At 42.0% G+C, this 25199-nt stretch overlaps 1 protein-coding gene across 4 annotated transcripts; it reads right to left on the bottom strand.

Annotated features, from left to right (window-relative positions):
- Nucleotides 1–656: 656 nt before the first annotated feature.
- Nucleotides 657–24131, bottom strand: LOC101740174 (E3 ubiquitin-protein ligase TRIM33). Of its 4 annotated transcripts, none has more exons than XM_038015225.2 (20): nt 23646–24131; nt 22942–23215; nt 22572–22688; nt 21710–21824; nt 20256–20373; nt 17666–17776; nt 16180–16328; nt 15263–15425; nt 14512–14656; nt 14044–14222; nt 12734–12751; nt 12526–12646; nt 12355–12444; nt 11521–11763; nt 10657–10793; nt 9274–9427; nt 8308–8497; nt 7581–7791; nt 6355–6486; nt 657–5128 (listed from the first exon to the last, which is right to left on the bottom strand). In XM_038015225.2, exons 1-20 carry the CDS (start codon nt 23787–23789, stop codon nt 4988–4990), a joined length of 2952 nt encoding a protein of 983 aa, XP_037871153.1. In that variant the 5' UTR covers nt 23790–24131; the 3' UTR covers nt 657–4987. The 4 variants fall into 4 exon arrangements, with proteins under 4 accessions (XP_037871153.1, XP_037871152.1, XP_062527982.1 ...); XM_038015224.2 differs by having other exon boundaries at nt 11515–11763; XM_062671998.1 differs by lacking the exon at nt 12734–12751.
- Nucleotides 24132–25199: the final 1068 nt, after the last annotated feature.

Consider the following 25199-nt stretch of genomic DNA (forward strand, 5'->3'; position numbering starts at 1 on the left):
GGTGGGCGAGGAATGGCTCAGCCAGGAGGTGTGGAATTTGCTAAGAGCCGCCCGAGCGTCTCCAAAAGAGACCTAACAACTCAAGAGCTGCTGTTTTGCGAATGAATTTCATTTACCTATTTTCCAACGATTTGATGACTTTTTTGTAATTTAAGCGGCCACTGTTTGCTGGTTTTCAATAGATCTACGAATCAAATTCATTTGTTGAACGACTCATATGCATATTACGCGACAAGTGTAAAGTCAAATGAAAAACCCTTGCATGGTCTCTTTTTTTTCCCACCTAAGCTGATGGTCTTGAGAAACCATTTTAGCGTAACCTTAACAAGTAGCGAGCTCACGGGGCTCAAACCTCACGTCGTTACTAACACGAACCCTAGCAAGAGCAGTGCTTCGCAGAATCTACCACCGGATCGGACACGCGACCCATTGAGAAGATCAGGCGAGAAACTCAGTGGCCTGTGTTTGTGGGTTAATTTACGTGCCGAGCCCTTTGTCGCAAGCAGACTACGAGAACGATTACCTGTGGCTTGGGGTACCTAAATTGGTGACCCAGCTAAATGATGTCAGAAATGTTCATATTATTCTACAGTTTGACACACTACAACCGGGCTTACTAGTTCTACTAATTTAGTATAAATAAAATTAAACAAAACTCCAATAAATGTAATTTAATTTCTAATTTCAATAATAATAATTATAATACTTACAGGAGATTACTATCTGGAGACCTAAATAATTAATAAGACAACAATATATTTCAAGAAATATCATCAACTACAAAATAAAAATACACAACTTAGAATACAATATTCTCACGTTACAGTACACAAAATTTGGAACCATTCAGTCGTATGTACAATTTTTTACGACTGGCACCAACAGACCGGGCGGGTGGTTTACATTGACTTTAAAAAATGCCCTTATCCTTAACTAGGATATATTACACGAAGAATTAAATAAAAAAAAGCACAAAACACCGTCACTTGTCCAGTCTCTGAGCTGACCCGAACTACTCACCTACGACCAAACGGCTCCAAAATTGAGACAAGTTTCGTCATTAAAACTAATTAAACTAAAACAGTCGCGTTATCAAAACAACGTTTGCTGAGACCCCTTCTCCCAGTCACGTGCCGTATGACAAACAGGAAAAAAATAACATAACATCATCAACTACGGGGTGATTTTTTTTTAATATCAAGAGAGCATACCGCTGATGCTGGGTTCAACTTGAATAATTTAACCCGGGCGATTATATCCCCTATAATTTAGCATATTATTGTTACCCTAGAGGTCTGGCCTTGGGGCCTATTAAAAAGATATATTGTCCAATATTAACATAAAAACAATGTTTTACTTTTGGATGTAAATGTCACTTGCATTGTTTCATTCGTCACCACATCTCGCTCTGCGATTTGATTGCATTGCCATTTTAACTTCTAGCTGAGCCTAGTGGCGTTATGGCCTACACGAGTAGGTAAAAAAAATCTGGGTTGTTTTTGTCGCGATGGCTTCAGTACTGTTATACGGAATTGAGAAAAGGTCTTTTTAAAAATAATAATAATGACATAGACATACAAAGATTTACCACGACAATGACGGCAACCCTGCCGTGTGGAATTAGGAATAGGACTGATTGTTTAATAAAGGATCATAAGTGTTGATGCTATTCGGGAAAGGATGGAAACAAAGCTAGGAACAAGAGGGTATTATAACAGTATGATTGCGACTTCGACCTCATGGCTCCAATTGGGGAGACAATAAACGGTTCCAATAACCGCTAAGACCAATCGCAAATTCCGCCATTATAAAGCAATGAACATGTCACGCAATCAGTTAAGTCGACGCGCAAGTCGATTTTGAACAATCATCATAGTTTGAATGGAAATAATTTATCTAAATTATTACGCCTTTCTCGAATTTAAATTGAGACTCACCGTCAACATTAGAATTCCAATTGGAATATTTTCATTATAATACTATGTATATATTATATTCTCTTACTTATATTATAGTATTATAATTGTGATGTAAAAATATAACTACATAATTTAGAAATATAGTTCTATTGTGTGTACAACTGTCTGTACATGAACGAATTTTAAGATTTACTTCAAAGCGAAGGAGTTCGTATTTTTGATCCACAGACTGAAAAGAATCATATGGCATTATATGTGGCTGTATATTTGAATTTTGTACAACAAACATATTTATGCATATTATTATCATTACACCTATCAATGATACTAGTCTTGAAATATTTATAACTACACAATCGAATCAAACGAATAGCAAATAAATACATAGCTCAACATAACAATTCAAAAAATAGGAGAGTTGCTTCATATTAGGCGATGCTTTTTTTTTAAATTACAAGTGAAAATTTAATTTCGTAAAACGAAACGCGTAGCCAGGGCTGTCTGTTGAATGAAACTTTCAGTCAATACGCGAGACCAGGTAGGGATGTACTGAAAATCACTTTAAAAGGATTTAATTTATTTTTTTTATACTATCGTCTTTGTTTTTTACTGTTCACCTACTTTTTTTTTTTCATTACAATACTTCTTACGGGCCACCGAACTCATATCAAAACTAAAATTTCTGGCAACACTGTGGTCACATGCTTGTCTATTATTAGTAAGCTGTACAAACGAAAGGCAACGATAGAATGTAAACACTTTTTGCATTATTTCTACGACTTGCGAGAATCTTATAAAACGGTTGCTACTATGATCTGAGCTCATGTTTCCTATATTTCACCTATTTCCCATAAAGCGACAAGCCACATTAGAAGCAGTACTCATTAATTCTAACAAAATGGTTTATTATTAGTTCAGATGAACAAACATTTGCTGGCTAGTCCTTAATGGAAACTTTTCTTACACTTTTACATGTTTTCATTTGATACTTCGAAATTTCCCGCAAATTGAAAATGCAGCTTAAAAAAATAGTTTTTATCCATTTTTTTTTAAATGGTATCACTAATGTATCATGCTATTTACTTTTTAATATCATTATTAATCACTATTCGCATTAGTTTAGAATACATAACTGTATGTAATTATATGATAATGATTATTAATAAATATATTGTTATTTCCGTATCGTAAACTACCTTCTATTTCTACAAAATATGAAGGTCGGGTCAGCCTCGTATGGCAGAGATCCCTTCAAATTGCTGCGTTAATTTTTCGTAATTTCGGACTTGAAATTTTGAAAAATTAAAACTTTAATATAAAAAAGGCAATAAAATTTAATAGTGAAGTATTAAACAAAGATGAGTTCATCAGACAGTTCTTATTCAATTAGTATTTAGAAATTAAAAAGAAAGATGTGGTGTCGTGGGACACAAGGTAGGAACGAAGTTCCTTCGGCTAATGTAGAATCGACACAATTTGCAACAAAAAAAACGTGCTCAATTTTATGTAGGTTTTCTTGATTTTTCTCTTAAATTTTGCTGATTAGTTTTTATTTAAGTGCAGGAAAGTATGTAAAAGTAAAAGAGAGAATGAGAAAGGTATTATACACTACTCGCTTGTGTATGCGACTGTCGCGCCTGCGCACGTCTCATTTAACGGTTTTATTCCACGCACTTTTTTCCACGGATTTTTTCTTACGGTTTTACTATCACATTTTTTTCAGTTCGGTCGCGCAGCAAAATCCCTATCCCCTCCAAGCCTGCCGTAAGGAACTTCGTTCCAATAGATTTATTTGCATTTTCTCTTCTCTTCCAACAGATATCAGTGTTGCCAACAAACAAAACCCCAATAAATAATGGTAATTGTATTTACGTTATACAAACAAGCGTCGTTGGCGGTCAATGTTCCGTCATATCACAGATGTCCACAATCCAAAACATAACTTTCGTTATTACTCATGTAGGAACAAGAGCACATTCGATTTCGTGTTCTAGTGAAATACCTCTTAAGCGCATACGTATAAGATGCAATTTCCATCGACAGTCAAAAGTGATTCATCGAGATATGTAATTATAACTCAACCAAAGATAAAAATTGCATCATTCCAATTATGATACTAATTTGTTGTTGTTGAATATTTTGAAATACATTGACGGGTAAGACGGGCAGTGTATTCGTATGGAGCGATGCGACTGTGCCAGAGTTCAAACCTCCGCGGGTATCAAACTTTAGTAAATATTTGACAAACAGTTTTACAGTTGATTTCCAGTTCTGTGAATACTCGTCGACACCTTTCTCATTACGGCTTTCAATGTGCTCAGTGCGAGTTTTTTAACGCTCTCGATAGCGTCAAAGTTAACTTAAATTTGTATGGAGTTGGAACACTGTTCCAAGCACGCTGATGTGAAGAATGATCTAGTCCCGCGCCCTTCGTAGAGTGATGTAAGCTCCAGCCTGCAGTAAGGGAGGCGCATCGCTCAGGTTACTTGTAATATATCCGTAACCATATTAACGCAGAGGACACGGTTTTATCTACTATTGCTATTGAACTCGGATGTGATGACTGAGAGTGACGTCACGTCGCGGCCCGAGGGCTATGGACGTGAAATAGAAAGTCTCACAACAACCGTAGAGGAACTTTTCTTAACATCTTAATTCTAGCAGAAATACCTAGTATTAACTACAAATATTGTGATAAATTTGCTTACGTAATAAACAATGAGAATATTCACATGAACGAGTACTGTGTATTCGTTTGATTACGTCGCTAATCCTTACAGTACTGACGCGCGGCGCAATGAGCGAAGCAGTCGCCTCGCCTGTTCCAGAATGTTCGATCCGACTGTAATAAATGAACCGGACCTCTAGTGAGGAAGATATCTGGAGCACTGCATGCCCTGCAGGATGGTGGTGCAGGGCTGCGGAGGAGCCATCAGCGAGGGCAGCATCTGAGGGTTGTACGCCGCGTACTGGGTCCTCGACTGCACCAGGGCTATGGAGCTCGTCGTGATGCAGGACGAGGGGTAGGTGGCGGGGGCGGGGGCGCGCGGTGGCGCCGGAGCGTCTTGTCAGTCCAGTCGGGGTCGTTTCGTGGGCGCTTCGCCCTCGGCCTCGCCGTTCCAGTAAGCGTACTCCGGGAGCCACTTCAACAGTTGAGCGTCGAAGAACTCTTCGAGTCGTTTCGCGTCCTTGTACACCTGCGAGTCCGGCTGCGCAGAGAGGGCGGCGTTAGTGACGGGACACACACACTATACTTTATCGATACTACGACTATCAAGATTTTGGCATATAATAACTTAGTTATAGAGTAATAGAAAACACATATAGTTGCAGATACATAACATACACAATATAACATGCATGCGCGCACACTCACACGCACGCACGTACGCACGCACACACACATACACACGCAATGACCTACTTAAATGATAACACCTAATGATCTCTCAACACTTGTCCGCAACATCTGTTCACGACTTTACCTAACCTAATCTATCTTAAACAGGACGGAGCCCGGATATCAGTAATACAGGTCTTTGAACCTAGTACAGACTTTTTCTATTTATTTTTGTACTATACTTTTAAGAGAGAAATAAATAAATTATTATTATGTACAAAGTTTTTATTCTCGTGTTTTGATGAATTGCTTCTTCCGAACAATCCGACACGTATTTAAAATTGTGGCAAAAATATATTTTTGGGTAAATTTGATAGCTTGATGGAGTAGTGAAGATGCTTTGGTGTGACTCTAGAGCTAGAAAGCACCCGCGACACAATATATACTTTATTCTGTTTCCAAACTCTAGTAATCTCTTCCTTTAATTCTATATATTTATGTATTTTTTCAGTTATTGTTTTCTACATAATATGGGTGTTAGGAACAGTTATGTCTATTAAATGCACTACTTTATTTATTTTATCAATTAGAGTTATATCGCCCTTAAGCACAGGTTTTGGGGCGTATTGGTATTGTTACGCCGGTAAGAGTAACACCATCAATCGCCGAATAGTCGAACGAATGTCGAAGGATCTAGTAGCGCCCAGAGCGGTCGAGGAGTACTACGCCATCTATTAACAAATAGCGGAAACGACTACTAGAGATGTGTGAAATATTCTCGATAATTCTAGGGATAAGGTATCGACTATAAAAGCGTTGTAGGGATGGCACGCAGTCAGTCGGTAATCTGAACTACTCGAAGCGAAATAGCGAACGGATCACCTGAAGCGAAGCGGAATAAGCGAATTGAGAGTTTTAAGGTGTTTGTTGAGTGTTTTAAAGTGTTTAAGTGTTGAATACAGTTTTTAAGTTGTACTTTTTGTGAAATTTTATTTATCCCGAACCCCAGCGCGTAACTTTATTGTAGAATCCTCGCAATGAAATCCCTACAGAGTAGTAAGTCTAAATTGTTGGATGGCGTGCGAGGGTGAGTACCGGGTTGTAGGCGTAGGCGTTGCGGAAGAGCAGGCGCACGTCGGCCAGGAAGCGCTCCACGTGTGCGTAGCGGGACGCCGACCCCGGCTGCAGCTTCATGCGGATGGCGTCCAGGCACATGGGCCGAGCGATCTGTCGAGACGGACGGGAGTCTTAGCTTACCCATAGATAATTTTTTTTGGTATAATTTTTCCTTATTACGAAAGGCAAGGGAATCTAAGCGCATACAGTCTTCTCTATTCTATATAATTTCTGATATAAATTTTCATTAAGGCCGAAGCAAATTTTTTTAAAAAAAATTTTTTTTATTGCTTATTTGGGTGTACGAGCTCACAGCCCACCTGGTGTTAAGTGGTTACTGGAGCCCATAGACGTAAGTGCGTCACCCACCTCGAGACATAAGTTCTAAGGTCTCAGTATAGTTCTAACGGCCGTCTGGTGTAGTGGTAAGTGACATGGTCACTACACAAGGGGGTCGCGGGTTCGAATCCCGCCAAGGGAAGATATTTGTATGATAAATATAAAATGTCTTTTCCAGGGTTATGGATGTATATTAAATATGTGTATGTGTATAATAAAAATCTTACATTTATTTCCGTTATCTGGTACCTGTAACACAAGTTCTTTACGAACTTATCACGGGACCAGTTAACGTGGCGTGACTGTTAGTAAATATTTATTATTTATTTATTTACAACGGCTACCCCACCCTTCGAACCGAAACGCATTACTGCTTCACGGCGGAAATAGGCGGGGTGGTGGTACCTACCCGTGCGGATTCACAAGAGGTCCTGCCATCAGTAAATATGTTGAACAGTTGAACATGAAGCAAAGGGTAAGCGCCAAACCCTCTCACTAAGCCCACACGGGTTCTATGAGAAGTCCATATCAAATATTAAAATATTATTAATACTGTCAGCACAACCCTAATTTCTACATACTTTTATGACTTAATTCGATGCAGTTTTCACGAAAATATAGACGCTTGTAAGGCAAACGTGACTAAGCGACAATGCGTGAACTTTACAGTAGACTAATTTAAAGTTGAAATATCTGAAAACAAAATTTATTTTAACGAATCTAGCTGTAGGATTGAAATGATTTTAATAGACCTAGAAATATTTTTTTTTTCGCATCATCTATCATTTAAGTATAAAGCAGTTATTGTCGCTTAGTCACGTTTGCCTTTCAAGCGTCGATATTCATTTTGAATGGCTGGCGCGCACCTTGGAGTGGTAGTGCAGGTTCTCGGCCGGCACGGGCTCCCTGAAGTGCAGGCTGAGTTCGTACTGGCAGTACAACTCCAGCGTGATCCGCTCCACGAGGCGCTGCATGCGGGGGCCCAGCCCCGGGCCCGCGCCGGAGCCCCCGGGCGCCGCGTCCTCCCCCACCTCCGCGAAGTTCACGCACAGAAGGCACTGCCAGCTCTCAGTCTCGCTGGAAATCCACACGACTCATCTTTTTTTTTTATTGCTATTGTGGGCAGACGAGCATACGGCCCACCTGATGGCAAGTGGTCACCATCATTCATGGACGTCAGCAGTGCCAGGGACAGAGCCAAGCCGCTGCCTACCATCTTAATGCAGATGTCATCTTTGTCTGGTTTTATAACAGAAAATTGTTTACAGCAGACCTTAAGACTGATTAGTGTGGCGGGTAGCCATCATACAACGCAGAATATTCGACAGATGCCTGAATCTCGCTTACGACATTGGCAAGATAAGCTTGCATATATACAAGTTCCGAACAACAACATTCGGACCGTCGGTCCACCGAGCAATATCACCCGCTCGGTGGAAAATCTTACCGTTGTCGTTTAAGCCTCCCAAAGTGGTGCAGTCTTTAGCACGGTGTGCGTGTATGTGCTCCGCTGTCAGTAGCCAAGTTGAATCTTATCAAACACACTATTAATTGGAGCTGGATGTCAGGTGGCCAAACTACACAGATACATACTCGGGTAGTTTTTCTATGGTGGGTATGTGGCAGTACTGGTGGAACACTTTAGGGCACTTGTCGCAGCACATCAGCTCGCCCCCGTCCATGCACACGGCGCACCAGTCCTCGTTGGGATCCCCGCTCCCGCCTCCGCCTCCGCTGCCGCTCGTGCCCGCTGCGCCCGCCGCATTCGTGGCCAAGCTCTTACCTGCGGAACATATTCGACTTTTGCCGTAATAAAGTCATTTTATTACATAAAAATAGCACCACTGTTTGTTATGTCGAGTAAGCAACATGTTTGGACCAACATCGCCGAATGCAAGACATAATCTTAGGCAGTAGCTGGCAGCTTCGGCGCACTTCTAGCATTGCTGATGTCCACGAGCACAACCAGGCTGCTTTGGAATCGATCATTTAGTATTTATTATAAAGGCTTTTTTTATTTGCTTATTTATTTATAACCAAATCACGTTATTTTTTCACTGTGGAAGTCATTTGTAAGCATTTGTTAAGTACCTACATATTTCATTAGAAAATTTTGTGCCTGTCTGCGGGATTCGAACCCCGGCACGGTCGCGTCGTTCGATACGAATGTACCGGGCGTCTTATCCTTTAGGCCACGACTTGCTGTGCCATTTATCCAAGTCTCTACTCATAATCTGAAGGTTAGCGGCACTAGGTTTACCACGTGCGATAACCGTTACTCTGCACATATTGTTTTAGGTTGATAAAATATGTAATGTACATTATTCGTGGAAGTCCAGAATATGTTTAAAAGGTAAATAAATATGAAAAGACCCGGAATTAAATAAAAATTACAATTTTGTTTTTTCTTTGATATGTCCCCTGTTGGACGGATTCCTTTTGTTTGTTTTAAGTTTATTTAATACAAAAGTTAGGTCTTTTATTTATTGACTGAGGCACTACGAAGTCTGCCGGGTCAGCTAGTTAATAATATTGGTTGTCCCTCGGCGTGGTAGTCACCTGGGGCGGGGTCGGGGTCGGTGGAGGAGTGCACGAGCGGCGCGGGGGAGTGCTCGGGCAGCACCTGCACGCCGTTGGAGTCCAGCTTGGCGATGGTGGCCATGAGGTCCTGCACGGACTCGGCGCACACGGCGTCCAGCTCGCTGGCGCCGCCCTGTCACAAGCGGTGAGCTGGAGCAACCAATCGTTAGGCTACGTTCACACAAATAGTCTCCGTGTATACGGTGCCCGTTTTAACGGAGACGACAAAAAAAATATGCTTTTTTTTCCTACCTAAGCTGATAGCCTTGAGAGGCTATTTCAGCGTAACCTTAACTAGTAGGTGAGCTCGCGGAACTCAAACCTGACAACGTTGCTAACACGAACCCTAGCGAGAGCCGTGCTTCGTAGAATCTACCACCGGATCGGAAACGCGACCCACTGAGAAGATCCGGCGAGAAACTCAGGGGGCTGTGTCTGTGGGTTAATTTACCAGACGAGCCCTTCGTCGCAAGTGACAGGTTCGACGAGAACGGTGACCGGTATAAATATGCTTTGTTCACTCATTGGTACCGTATAACGTTAAACGTATCCGTCATTACTGGATTCGATGTTCACAAGCAAATTCGTAGTATACCGCCGCTCTTTTATCAGGATGAAACTTGTTTGTCTAGCTGCACCGCCCGCCGGCCCCCTCACCCCCGCACAGTTTCTATCCGGTAAACTTTGCGGCAATATGACGGATACGTATTCCGTTCATCCAGTATTCGATGACAAAACGGAATGTCATGATTTACGGGACCTTTTTTATACTGTATATTGAATACTGTACCATATGTGAAGTCGCTCATACAACTCCATGCTCCATCGGTGAAAAAAAAACGCTTTTTTTTTTTTGCTTAGATGTGTGGACGAGCTCACAGCCCACCTGGTGTTAAGTGGTTACTGGAGCCTATAGACATCTACAACGTAAATGCGCCACTCACCTTGAAAAATTCTAAGGTCTCAAGTATAGTTACCACGGCTACCCCGCCCTTCAAACCAAAACGCATTGCTGCTTCACGGCAGAAATAGGCGGGGTGGTGGTACTTACCCGAGCGGACTCACAAGAGGTCCTACCACAAGTAATTACGCAAATTATAATTTTGCGGGTTTGATTTTTATTACACGATGTTATTCCTTCACCGTGGAAGTCAATCGTGAACATTTGTTGAGTACGTATTTCATTAGAAAAATTGGTACCCGCCTGCGGGATTCGAACACCGGTGCATCGCTACATACGAATGCACCGGACGTTTTATCCTTTAGGCCACGACGACGTCAGACATTCGACAAAACGGACCAGTAAAACGGAGACCACGTGTGAGCGGGCTTTTACTGCGCGGCGGCGCGTGCGGTACGTACGTTGAGGCTGGGGCTGGGCGTCTTGGGGTTGGTGGAGGTGACGACGGCGGGCTGCGGGCGCGGCCGGGACAGCGTGATCTTGTACTCCGAGCCGCCGCTGGGGGGCGCGCCGCCTCCCGCCGCCAGCTCCGGTCCGCCTGGAGAACACGGGGGACGGTTAGCTTTCTTATTGACTTATTAGGAAAGGCAAGGGGATCTAAGCCCATACAGCCTACTGCCCAGAGACAATCACCTAAAATATAGAAACCTACCCGCGTTTTAAGCTTTGAACATCAAGAATGTTATAACTTAATTCTCAAAACATATAAACTTAATTATTTGTACTCTGATAACGAATCGAATAACAAGAACGCATGTAGTGGTTCATGACGTCACCGTTACCGCGTGAGAGGGATAGCGAGACGTTTCACATGAGCTCTTTTGTTGCTGCATAATTAGTGATTTTTAGACAGGAGATATCCTTATAGTGCGTTCTGCGGTCGATAAAATAAATAAATAATAAATTCCTCATTGTACATAAAAAGCAATTACAAAGGTGAATTTGATGCTATAAAGCCTTACCTACCAGTTAACCCTCGTGAAAAATGAATTACTATTTGTACTATTTTGCATATAACAATAATAATGTAATAATGATGTGAAATAATAACAGCGACTAGCATTACCTACACCTACCAGATATTTAAAAATTTCTTATTTTAAACTTTCACATTTGTGTCCGTGGTATGGAGCGTGTCGCCTCCCCGGGGCCCTTACACAGTAGCGCTTATGATATGGATATCTGTTCGGACTTCGGAATGTAACATTAGTTGTAAAATAATGAATAGTAGGATATCATTTTTCTCCCTAATTACTTACACTCACCGTTGTGTGAATTGTGTTGTGGGATGTGCCATTTAGCGGGAGGGTAGTGGGGGGCGGGCGAGGGAGTACGGGGCCCCACACTGCGCCGTCCCCCGGTGGGGCCCGCGTGTCCCCCCACGAGTCCCCCCGTGGCACCCCCGGGCGCGCCCCCGCTATACCCGGGGGCGGCGGCTGGACTGGCGTTAAACCCCTGTCCGGGGTTGGGAGCGCTGTTGTACCCGGTGCCACCGTATGCATTCATCACTGGAATTAGTATCACGTTATTCATATAAATGCATGTATTTGATCACTATCAGCATATTTGTTTACTAACTAGTAACAACATTTAGATATTATGCCTGAGCTACAATGATATCAGCAGGCGACGAGGTCGCGGCCCATCTGCTGATAAGTAGCCCCGGGCGCTGCGACGTGTACTCATTCTGAGAGATGAGATTGAATCTTGAACTGTAAGCTGTAACGGCTGTGCCGTCTGTGAAAATCGATAGATAAATCAACAACGCATTGGATCAATTATTGGATTGTGTTGACCTCCTGTGAGGCAGTTGCAGTACCGTCAGCGAGCGGCAGGGGGCGCGCGAGTCAATTCAATGAACAATAACATTTTATTTAAAGAGTAATAATTATAATACAGCGTAATATCAACAGTGAGCCTTTTTTTATTGTCCTTGCAAACATACGAGCATACGGCCCATCTGATGGTGAGTGGTTACCGTCGCCCATGGACTTCAGCAACGCCAGGGACAGAGCCAAGCCGCTGCCTACATTTAAGTACTTAGCCTAGAGCCTTAACTAGTACAGTGAGTGTGAGGACGGGCAATACAATACACTAACTCTGCTGGTAGGCGTGGTGCACGGCGGGGTGCGGCGCGCGGCCCCGTCCCGCCGCGTTGAGCAGCCCGCGCAGGTTCAGCTCGCTCATCCCTGCACACATGAGCACACATGAGCACACATGAGCACACAGCAGCGCTACGAGCAGCGGCGCGGCCGCGGGGCGCCACGTACCGTGCAGGTGGTGCGGGTGCGTGGTGGAGGTGACGTGCGGGTGCCGCAGCGGCGTGTGCGGGCGCGCCCGTCCGCCCGCCAGCGACATGTAGCCCGCGCCCGCCACCGACGCCACGTACGACTGCGCACACAACGCGACACAATGACAAGGGAAGGGAGACTACATGAAGCGAGGCTCCAAAGTGTTATATGTAGTATTCAGACTAACCTGATATCTTTCCACTGTCTGACAGACATACAACAATTAACTCTATATAAATTTTCATCACATTCACCTTACTATAAATGAACAGAGCAACTTCGGGTCGTGCAGTTGTCAAAAACCGTAGACATCATAACGAAAATGTTAGTAACCGTTTAGGTAAAAACAAAAAATTGTCATAAAATCCACTGTTTTTTTTTAAATTGTAAACCAATTATAACATTTTTATGCTTATAACATAGAAATTAATCAATAAATAAAATAACGTAAATTGTGCTATTCGATTTAGTAATAAAATTTATGAAAGCAGTTAGTTCATCGTATAATAATATGTCTGCAGGCATGACGTCACACCATTTATATGTGGACGCTCAACTTAAAAGTGTTCAAGTCAGTCATAGCAGTTATGCCTTCATACTTTGAGTTCTAATTAGAAGAGTGGTTTGAGATTATCGGTAACCTCATAATTAAACTGATTTTTTTAAAAGTATTTTATGACCTGGTAACTTAAACCTTTAAGTCATGTCTTATTTTAATGTATATTCATATTTTTATGAAAAATGATATTATGGAGTGAAATGAAATGAAGATGATTAATTTGAGGCATTAATCAACTAGGATGAAATAAATGAGATGATATGAGATGAAATATAATCTCAGTAAAATGGTGGTCTTTTACTAAGATTTTTTCAGTGGACTTTTTGGAGGATCCCGAGAAGTTACGTCCAGCGGCTTTGTTTCATTTTCCCACATTTGTGCACTTTCACAGATATTAAACAGTTAATAAACCACCATTATTACACATTTAAACCCGAAGAAACACTAAATAAACAAAATAAAACAAATCACACAACTTCACTCCTCGCGATCCCCTAATTAAACTGATATGTGAGTGTCATACAGAGTATATAAAAATACAGGCTAAAGTATTGTATCTATTTGTACAAAGCCAAAGATGACATTTTCTGAGAACAAACAAAGGTCAAACATATTTAATTATAAACATTAACAATTAAAGATTATTTTTGATTAAAAGTTCCTGATCTCGAAAAAAGGATCTCAAATTTCTCGAAACGTTTTTTCAATCAAAGAAATAAAAAGGACAATGCCCATTTTGGGTATGCAGATACTAAATAAACCTATGCGTAAAGGTTTGATACACAATTTTTATTCCTTTTTAAACTTAAACAAGTAAATAATATTATCGTTTGGTTCAAACATTTGATTTGACGTAATTGATTTTTAAAACGTTTATAGAATGTTTATAGTACTAATCGGAGTATAAGAGGATGAAAAATTTAAAATAAATAATATACCTGGTGCATAGCGACTTGCTGTAGGGCCACGACAGCGGAGTTGTTGGGGGCGGGAGCGGGGACGGGCGCGGGGGCGGCGGCGGGGGCGGGCGCGGGGTACGGGGACGTCGCCGCGGGGGAGCCGCCGCAGCCCCCGTCCACCTTGCCGTCCACCACTATGGCGCCGATTGTCGACAATACTGCCATACCAAACTAAAGTTTAGTGACAGTTTTCAATAAAGCTCAGGCGTTAGAAAGTTTTTAGTAATTAAAAGGCTGAAGTTGTGTTTGTTAGTTTAAAATTCGTTTGATATTTGATTAAATTATTCTGCCAAACGCTTATGGGAAGGTAATTCTTTAGTTAAATCTTGAGTTAAAATCATTTTTTATTAAACAACTTAGCATATAACTAACTAGAGGTGAATTGAAATTGAATATTTCAAATACAGATTTCAATTTAAATAAAAGGAGCTGTTCAAATTGTATAACCTCGAATCAGTTCAGGTAATTTGTCGAGGGCCAGGTTGATCCGGACGGGTATCTCCGGGTTGGGTATGTCCGCCCGGCGACTCTTGATGCGCTGCAGGTGCGCGCACACCGAGTGCTTGGAGTACAGCAGCGCCGTGTCGCTGCCCTGGGGAGGGGACGCAGCGGCGGTTAGTGGTGACGCTGTGACGCGATACCGTCAGATTTGTGTCGTTGATAGCTGCGAGACCAGCGCTCGCTCAGCCACGTCATGTCTGTACGCGTTAGCCGTGCAGTCTGTGATGCCACTGGACCGATTTAAATATGCGGAGATTTTAAATATCGTATAACAACTGTTGAATCTTAATTCAGCCTCCGCGTGGCAGCCTGGAGCTCCGGAAACCAGCACGAGGGGTCGAACACGTGCCGGGATCCGCAGCGCCGTATTTATTTTCTTAATAAATTAATAACTTATCACTCACCACGAACCGATGACCTCGTCGTATCACGTAAGATAGGAGTCTTCAAGATGAGGATGTAGTAAGGAAAGTATGAGATAATGAGATACCATAGAGCCGACACGCGCATCTATCTTTCCGACCGAGAACTGACAAATGTCAAGGCACGAATGCCCTGTAAATTCGCGACCAGTGTTGCCGTGCTAAAAACTCAACACCCACAGAATGGTTTCGAACAACAAGTATTTATATATTCAAAGCGAGCCTCGGTCACGGAGCGGGTGGGTGGTGGGTGCGACCCAGTGGACGTTACGGACCTGCTCGAGCGCCGCCGTGACGAACTTGACGCAGTGGTCGGTGATGGCAGCGAGCTGCTCCAGCGCCTCCTTCTTCTCGGTGAGGGTCCGCTGCTTGGCGTCGCACACCTCGTTGAGCCGCAGCACCAGCTGCTTACCGCGGGTGTTTATCGCGTTAGTTAACCTGAAAATTTTGACAAAAATCACAAACGGTCTGCTTATTGAGATCAATGAACCCACGAGCGAGTAACGGCGGGGCGTGTCGGGAGCCTGGGAACCTAACCCTCGTGAAGCAGTCGTACATTCTGATCTGCATGATGGCAGACTCAAAGGCGTGGTGGCATTCAAGTTGACGTGAATTTGATATTTATTTATTTTTATTGCTTAGATGGGTGTACGAGCTCACAGCCCACCTGGTGTTAAGCGGTTACTGGAGCCCATAGACATCTACAGCGTAAATGCGCCACCCACCTTGAGATATAAGTTCTAAGGTCTAAGTATAGTTGCAACGGCTGCCCCACGTTTCAAACCGAAACGCATTACTGCTTCACGGCAGAAATAGGCGAGGAGGTGGTACCTACCCGCGCGGACTCACAAGAGGTCCTACCACCAGTAATATTGAGTGACTCAACGGCGTGGTGGAATTCAAGTTGGCGTGAATTTGTTAATTAAATGTGTATGTAATAGCCAGTGGTATGCAGTTCGTGTTAGGCAGCATCTTGACTGCGGCTGTAGTATTGTCGAAGTTCATAACCGATGATGACTACTTGTGATCAGGTGAGCTCATCATCATTTCAGGCTGTCCACTGTTGATCCAGTGCGTCCGGTCCGTTGCCACCTGCATTCAACGTGACCCAGCGATTCTCACTAGGTCGTGGTTCCATCAGGTAGGCTGCCTACAAGAGGCTTAAGTCGTCATCTGCTGTGCTAGTACTAACTTGACTACGGTCTGCGTGATGTCGTGGACGAGCGCCCGCTTCTTGTCCGCGATGAGCGCGTGCCGGTCACGGATGACCTTCATAGCGGACCCCAGCAGCACGCGCTTGTAGCTCACCTCCGACAGCAGCGAGGAGATGCTCGACCTGGCCTGCAGACAAGTACATCATCATCATCAATCGGTACTTCCAATCAAGAAACGAATCTAAAATGGCGGCGGCGATCATGCGCTCTCACTCTAAGCTATTGCTGTCTTTAGTCGCAAACGGGCGTACTGCATGAATGCAAAAAAAAAACAGTTCTGACTTTGTTCTCACACTGTCTCGACGTGCTCTGTTTTCTCTCAAATTCTGTTCTTATTTGTTCGTTATTTCGTTGTTATTTTGTTGTTTTTGTTATTGTTATTGTGAAGTAAAGTACATTCTCATTTGATTTTTATATTTTTTTACAATAAACAACTTTTTCTTTCTATCTTTATTTTTATTTGTTGACCCTACCATCTGTCAGTGAAGGTACATAGACGCCATTTTCGATTCATTTCTTTATTGGCGCGTCTTATAATAAAGTACATATTTAAAAATATAATTTCACTAAAATCTAGCTTTTCAATAAACAGCTGTCTAATATGTGTAACCGTTAGACGCTCAGCCTGTTTACTGACATGTGACGTCACGACCTATTGAACCAAAAAAATAATTAAATGTTTTGGGTTACGCAAACCAAACCGATTAATTAAACAGGTGTCATCATCGAATTTAATTTCTTTTACGGGCCTAAAAACATCTCACTGTATCTATATATTAATACGTGAAGCAAAAACTTTGTACCCCTTTTTACGAAAATCAGACGGACGGAAGAGTATGAAATTTCCCACACTTATGGAGAAGGAGTGCAGAATGTTAATATTTTTTTATATTATGCATAAAAAATACTTTAAATCAATAAAATAAAAACATTACACACACTACCATGTATTTGACACACACACTTATGCATACTATTTGTTTATTGTCAAAATTTTCTTATTGCTTATAGTCTGTGGTCAAATTGAGAATAGATTAAATATTGTTTGTCTTTAAATATATGTCTATAGTGTGGTCTTGGAAAAATCTGTGACTATAAAAGTATAATAAATATCCTTTGACAATAGAATCATAACAGTGTACAAATTTATAATTTCAATTATTATTTTTTTATTGCTTAGGTGGGTGGACGATCTCACAGCCCACCTGGTGTTTAGTGGTTACTGGAGCCCATAGACCTACAAGGTAAATGCGCCACCCACCTTGAGATATCAGTTCTAAGATCTCAGTATAGTTACAACGGCTGCCCCACCCTTCAAACCGAAACGCATTACTGCTTCACGGCAGAAATAGGCAGGGCGGTGGTACCTACCCGCGCGGACTCTCAAGAGGTCCTACCACCAGTATAGTCGAATAGTGATAGTCGAATTTCGATTATCGGGGGACCACTAGTTATAATTATTACCTGTGCGGCCATTTCGGTGCTGAACTGATACTTGTGGTCGCGGTGGTGCTGCAGCTGACAGTCTCGGCAAGTCAACCGGTCACACGTCTCACAGAACAGAGAGAGCCGCTCCTGAAAACGAAAATTACCATATTTATCTTTCAATTTGTGCCGCGGATTAACCCTATACAGGACGTCCCACAATGGGGATGTCAAGCCGAAACTTAGCTGTGTAACAATGTAGAAGTCGTCGTGGCCTAACGGATAAGACGTGTTCGAATCTCAGGCGGGTACCAATTTTTCTAATGAAATACGTACTCAACAAATGTTCACGATTGACTTCCACGGTGAAGGAATAACATCGTGTAATAAAAGTGAAACCCGCAAAATTTTAATTTGCGTAATTACTGGTGGTAGGACCTCTTGTGAGTCCGCGCGGGTAGGTACCACCAGCCTGCCTATTTCTGCCGTGAAGCAGTAATGCGTTTCGGTTTGAAGGGTGGGTCAGCCGTATCTATACTTGAGACCTTAGATATCTCAAGGTGAGTGGCGCATTTACGTTGTATATGCCTATGGGCTTCAGTAACCACTTAACATCAGATGGGCTGTGAGCTCATCCACCCATCTAAGCAATAAAAAACAAAAAAAAAACGACACAATGATAAAAAAAACGATATCAGAAACATAAACAAGATGTCAATCACCAAATAAACAAACAAATAATTTACACGGCGCATCGAATTCCTCAAACTCTTGAGGAAGAGTTAAAATAAAATTATGTACAATAAAAACTTTTTGTTTTTACAATTTTTGTACATAATAATCATTTCATTGTGATATTTAAGTAATCATTAACAGTACGGAGTTGTGCGAGATTGTATTGACATAACTTTGCATCGAACGCATCTCTTTCTATACCGATTTCAATATGTTATATATATATAGTATGTACATTATTTTTTTACTGCTTAATTTAGTCATTAGGGTCTATTTCACGAATTCAAAACGCCTAACTTCTGTGGACGTGTGGGTACTATAAGTTCTGTGTGTTCTTAGTGGCATAGGGCAACTATCAATGAAACCAATGAGCCAACTCCATCTATGCGTCCAAAGGTTAAACTCGGTAGAGTACTCCACCTCGACATGTTTTAGTGGAGGTGGTTGTGGCGATAGCCATCATACAACGCAAGATATTTGACAGATGCCTGAATCTCGCTTACGGAATTTTCAAGATAAGCTTGCATATATACAAGTTCCGAACAACAACATTCGGACCGTCGGTCTACCGAGCAATATCACCCGCCTAGTGGAAAATCTTCCTGTTGTCGTTTAAGCCTCCCAAAGTGTTGCAGTCTTTAGCACGGTATGCGTGTATGTGCTCCGCTGTCTCTTTATGCGAGATGATAGTCTCATCTTTTTACCAAATCACAACCATTGTTCGGTATCTAGGAAACGTGCGAACGTAAAACTTGCCCAAAAACTTAACTCTTGTTATAAAAACCCTTTTTTTAAATCATCGAGTAGAGAAACTGCAGAAATTTTAGTTGCGACGGAAGAATCTGTTTTTGTTTTCAATGCACCAATCGATAACATGACCGTGACCGTCAATACAAAATTGAAGGCATCGGCCCGACGGCCATAAGTACTGTCGCATTTAGTGATAAGGCTTATCTTATCAAACCTTACGGTTTGCAGACGACACAGTCCTGATGGTAGAATCGCTACAAGACTCGCAAAAGATGTTAGATGACCGAGTTATACTCCTCAACGAATGGGATTGCGGATGAACGTGGTCCAAACCATGGTAATGGCTAATGGGCACATAAAACCGTGAAAAGTCGTAAAATCTTCTCGAAGTTGATCTAGAAAATTCTACTATAAGCAGACTCTACATTTGGGTAGATATATCTTCGAAACGGAGGCCATTAAGAGAATTCTATTGAAAATTACACAATATTGTAATTGATTGTATTTATAGACATTGTTAATGTGTTAACATAACGATATTAATTTTTTATCCACGTTGTGATTTGACACTGGATGAAACGAAGAAGCGACACTAAAAAGAGACAAACATATACATCGATACGATTTAGAGAGAGAATGAGATAGATCACTTCAGAATGTTTCACGCCTATCGCGTGTTTTTTAATGCCCTTGTAGGCAGACGAGCATACGGCCCACCTGATGGTGAGTGTTTACCGTCGCCCATGGACTTCAGCAATGCCAGGGCCAGAGCCAAGCTGCTGCCCTTATTCTTTTATTGTTTAGATGGGTGGACGAGCTCACAGTCCACCTGGTATTAAGTGGTTATTGGAGCCCATAGACATCCACAACGTAAATGCGCCACCCACCTTGAGATATAAGCTAAGGTCTCAAATATAGTTACAACGGCTGTCTCACCCTTCAAACCGAAACGCATTACTGCTTCACGGCAGAAATAGGCAGGGTGGTGGTACCTACCCGCGCGGACTCACAAGAGGTCCAGTACCTACCGCATGTACTACAACTATGTATATAAACTATGTACACGGATATTTTTATCTATAATTATTATTGAATTTTGCAAGCCCCGGTTGCGACTCAAGAGTTCTGCCAGGGTGCTGGGTACCTGCACGTGCTCGGTGCAGTACATGTCGTGCGCGTTGCGCGCGGAGCCCTGCGCGGCCTGCAGCTCCGCCACCGCCTCCTCCTTAGATTTTATCGTGTGGTCTTTTGTTATTTTCAGTCTGCAACAAAACATTTATGACCTTAACTGTAACCTTAACTGCAGAGGGACTTCAGTTCCCTATGTATTTTGTACCGTATGTTCCATGGGGAATGCTCTGAGGAATTGTTTGAGATGATCCCCTCATCTCCTTTTTACCATCGCACCTCCCGCCATCGGAACAGAGGTCATCCATATTACCTGGAACCGCTGCGTTCATCGACAGTGCGTTTCCAGAGGTCTTTTTTGCCACGTACCATCCGGCTTTGGAATGAGCTCCCATCCACGGTGTTTCCCGAGCGCTATGACATGTCCTTCTTTAAAAGAGGCTTACGGAGAGTATTAAGCGGTAGGCAGCGGCTTGGCTCTGCCCCTGGCATTGCTGAAGTCCATGGGCGACGCTAACCACTCACCATAAGGTGGGCCGTATGCTCGTCTGCCTACAAGGGCAATAAAAAAAACCTTATTCTCGACTTTATCTATTTCTGCCGCGAAGCTGTCTCGTGTTCCGAGGAGAGATATTCGTAAATGAATAGATATTTCGATTATATAGCTCAGTACTCGGCAGAGTTCATGATCGTTTTTTATGACAACCGTCATTCTCTCGATGTTGTCGTATTGAATGTTTTCTCCTCTGGAACTCATTAAACATCGTGGTGAGGGCCCGTTAAATAATAGTGTTTTGGGGTTTTTTTTTTTAACACGATTTGAATATTACTACACACTAAGACAAGGTGGAAACTTTATGAGACAAGGCCAAGTTCAACCAGAGCCCGAATACCTTCGCAACGGTCCTGGCTGCGACCGAGAATCGAAAGCGACGCTTTTTTTAAGACTGGAGATTTCACTTAAGAATACCACCCGATCGAGGGGGGTGACAGACAGTAAGTAACAGGTAACAGTAACAAGTAACAGAAATCCTAATAGCATCTAATGACTCCTAATCTTCAATTCAATTGACAACCACTTCAGATTGTCATTAGCGCAGAACTTTAAATTCCAATAACACTTTGATGGCAGTAAAACAATACTATTATTGTATGACCAATCTAGTTTGATGATAAACTCATTCCGTTTGAGCTCATTAGACTGTCGGCAGCTGTTTGAATATTTTTTTTTGTTTTTTATACCTAAGCTGATAGCCTTGAGAGACTATTTCAGCTTCTCCTTGTAGGTGAGCTCACGGGACTCAAACCGGAGTGTTGCTAACACTGGCCTTAGTAAGGAGTAGTGCTTCGCAGAATCTACCACCGGATCGGAAACGCGACCCACTGAGAAGATCTGGCGAGAAACTCAGTGGGCTGTGTCTGTGGGTCTTTCTCACATCTGCTGAGCGCAATGCCAAACTGGCTGACTACCTTTGGTGTGCGAGCACACAGTTGTCGCATATGAACTCCGCGCAGTCCACGCAGTAGCTGGTGGCCGGCTCCGTGTCCTCGCAGCTGTTGCACTGCTGGTCACCGCTTATTGCGCCTGCGCAAACCGAAACATTGCACTTAGTATTTATACTAGGCGTCTTAAACATCTAAATAAATATCTTTCCCTGTCCCTGAACCCAGACTCATGTCGCCTTGTTGTGGCTAGTGAACTTGATCCATTTGTTTTTTTTTTATTGCTTAGATGGATGGAAGAACTCACAGCCCACCTGGTGTTGCTGGAGCCCATACACATCTACGAGGTAAATGCGCCACCCACCTTAAGATATAAGTTCTAAGGTCTCAGTATAGTTACAACGGCTGCCCCACCCTTTAAACCGAAACACATTACTGCTTCACAGCAGAAATAGGCAGGCCAGAACTGGATAGAGTGAAGGTTCTGTGGGTGCTGCTGTAGATCAGAAGACCTTAAAATATGTAGCACCCATTGCGAAAAGGAGCAGTACTTTCCACTATGGGTATTAGCTTTTTCTAATGGAAACACCCTAGTGGATTAGTATCAGGAACATTTACTTTAAAGTGTGACTGGGTAAATAAAATATTGGAATATTACAATTTATGATGTTAAAGTAGCCTAAACTGGGAAGAACAATCTAGAAGTTCGAATCTAGACCGTCAAAATATAAAACAGAAAGTAATCTATTGTTACAAAGACATGGTTTTCGTAAATTTTGATTATTATGATTTAATTTGGTTCATGCTTGATTCTTTTCACTCTTCTCTCTTATAGGCAACTAGAAGTCCTATGCCTGTGTATAATATATTAATAAAATAAATATCATACCATTATTTCCAACTTGCTCCAAAGCCATTTTCTCAATAAAGAAACGCTGGTCTATCATGTTTGCTTGTTGACATTCAAACCTGCATATCGGACACAATATTGTGACCCTTTCTGCACCTGGGAAACGAAAAGAATCACCATATTATTTTATCAGTTAAGAAAGTGACCACCCATTTCCCTTAATAGTTCAAATTTTTTTATCAATATGTTGGTATCAACACCAATTTTTTAGAATATGAATAACTAATAGCACAGTATAGACAACTCTTCCAAACGTTGCACCAGACCATAATATACCATAACATCTCAAGAAAAGAGTATGATAATATATCATGAAAGTGATGTAAGGAAAACAAAAATAATTTATTACCAAGAAATTCTGTGCTGTTGGCACTTTTTATCATCTCTATCTTGATTTTGAGGCAGGTCTCGCAAATTGAATGCAGACATTCCATGAGCTTGGGTGTTCCAGTTAAGCTTGCTAATGAATTGTAGCACAGCACACATCTCAAACTAGATAGAGGCGCTCGGCCCGTGGTGGGCGATGCCAGGGAATCTGCAGAACCTTTATCATTGCTTTCCACTGCTTCCCCTTCTGCCACTGAAGATCCACCTGCGACTGGTGCATCAGGCAAACTCCCAACCTGTGGTGTAAATTAATTAATGTTGTATATTATGTTTGCAATGCTAATGGTATGAAGAAATTATATACATAAGAAGCAACAGGCAGTGGTTTTGCTACTTCTCCCTTGGCATTGCTAATGTTGATGAGCAATGCTAAGCACTCACCATGAGAATTGTACATGTCCCTTGGCAGTTGTTTTTTCTAATTTCCAAGAAAATAAAAATTGTTATAAAGGAAACAAAATAATCTTTTAGAAATTTAAAAAAAATTACAATATTTTGAATTAAAATGAGCATGAGCAACCGAGATAAAAAGTAATGAGCAGTATTAGTAAGCTATGGCTTAGCTTCTATTCCAGCACTTCATTCACAGCATTTTTAGCACTTTCCTGATTGTCATTTAATTTACAGTTATTTATTGCAGTTTTAAACATATTAGACGTTACTCACAGCAAGTTGGGAGGGTGGCTGTGCACTTGGCTCGGCCAGATCATCGGGCACCTCTTCCTTGATGGTCACACCAAGAAGCGGCCCCAGGTCCATCAGGGCCCGTTCTATATCTTCGCCACTCGGTTGGAAGTTCACGTTTTCCATTCACAAAGTTTTCCAATCTCCGGTACGGAGCACTCACTGTTTAGAGATGCATTTTCACCACAACAACTTTCACTTCAGTTAGTGAGGACGTCGACATAAACCATCAAGGACCGAGATCCAACCATTTCACAGCGTCTTTTGAAGGACAACAAAGGAAACAACACTATTGATCATAACTCAATTTTAGTTTGAAAATATTAATTATCGAAATTAATTAATGTTTCTTTCAACACTTCTAGCTTTAGCTTAAGTTTATCAACAAGATAATATCACTCGGAAAAATTTTAACATGCGTCCAATCCAGACGACACCGTCAGGCATAGACTAAGGTAAGCTACAGGCTAACTAATTTAATCAAATGAAAAAAGCTAAGGAAAAACTAAAAGCTGGGGCACATATAAATCTGTCGCTGGGGTGCATCTATAAAACTCGGAAGTAAATAAATTATGTATGACCGTCGCTACAAGAACATAATATAATCTTATAAAACAAAAATGATCGTCTTCCGGCATAAAAATTTTGGACAGGTCGTTCGAAGTAATCAGTCCGATACAAACGCACAATATACATCAACGGTCAAAGTAAGCTTTATTTGGTATCCTGACGTTATAGTTATTTTGTTTTATTTAATAATGTATTACTTTATGTAATTAGTCTGCATTCGCTTGAAAAAGTATCTTCAGCATTTGGCAGTGGTATTTTCTCCTACTATCGCTTCACTAACGTATCGTACTTAGTCTAGTACAGATGTATACAATTATTAATATTTTATATGTATATATTTATGTTTATGTATTTATTTAAGTACGAGTATTCGTATCTATGACCTACGGCGCGGAAACCTGGACACTGACGGCAGGGCTGGCCCATAAGTTAAGAGTCGCACAGCGGGCGATGGAGAGAGCTATGCTAGGTATTTCTCTAAGGGACAAAATCCGGAACGAAGAAATTCGACGGAGAACCAAAGTCGACGACATAGCTCTCAAAGCTAGCAGGCTGAAGTGGCAATGAGCCGGTCACATCTGTCGAGCCAGCGACGCCAGGTGGGGGAGGAAAGTCCTCGAATGGAGGCCACGGATGGGGACAAGGAGCGTGGGGCGTCCTCCAACCAGGTGGACTGACGACTTAGTGCGCACGGCGGGAAGTCGTTGGATGCGGAAGGTGGAGGACCGCATTATGTGGAAGGCATTGGGGAAGGCCTATGTCCAGCAGTGGGCAGATAAAGGCTGATGATGATGATGATGATGATTCGTATCTATAAACATTATGTATGTTATATATACACATATATTTATGTAATATCACCTTCACACTACACCTACCAAGCTTCATCTCTGCACTCCCCTAAGGTAGGTAGACTGTTAAAGAATGCCTATGTCATTAAGTCCGCCTTTATACTGTCTAGTATAT

This window comes from Bombyx mori, chromosome 14, assembly GCF_030269925.1.
Source record: "Bombyx mori chromosome 14, ASM3026992v2".
In the NCBI taxonomy this organism is placed as follows: Eukaryota; Metazoa; Arthropoda; class Insecta; order Lepidoptera; family Bombycidae; genus Bombyx; species Bombyx mori.

What these genes read in the sequence shown, in the direction of transcription:
- LOC101740174 (XM_038015224.2), bottom strand. Translation starts at nt 23,789, where the DNA reads ATGGAAAACGTGAACTTCCAACCGAGTGGCGAAGATATAGAACGGGCC. An exon ending in CAATTCACACAACGGTGAGT is followed by an intron (nt 10,794 to 11,514) that starts GTAAGTAATTAG and finishes CGTGTTCTCCAG; the next exon opens with GCGGACCGGAGCTGGCGGCG. An exon ending in CGACCCCGACCCCGCCCCAG is followed by an intron (nt 8,498 to 9,273) that starts GTGACTACCACG and finishes TATGTTCCGCAG; the next exon opens with GTAAGAGCTTGGCCACGAAT.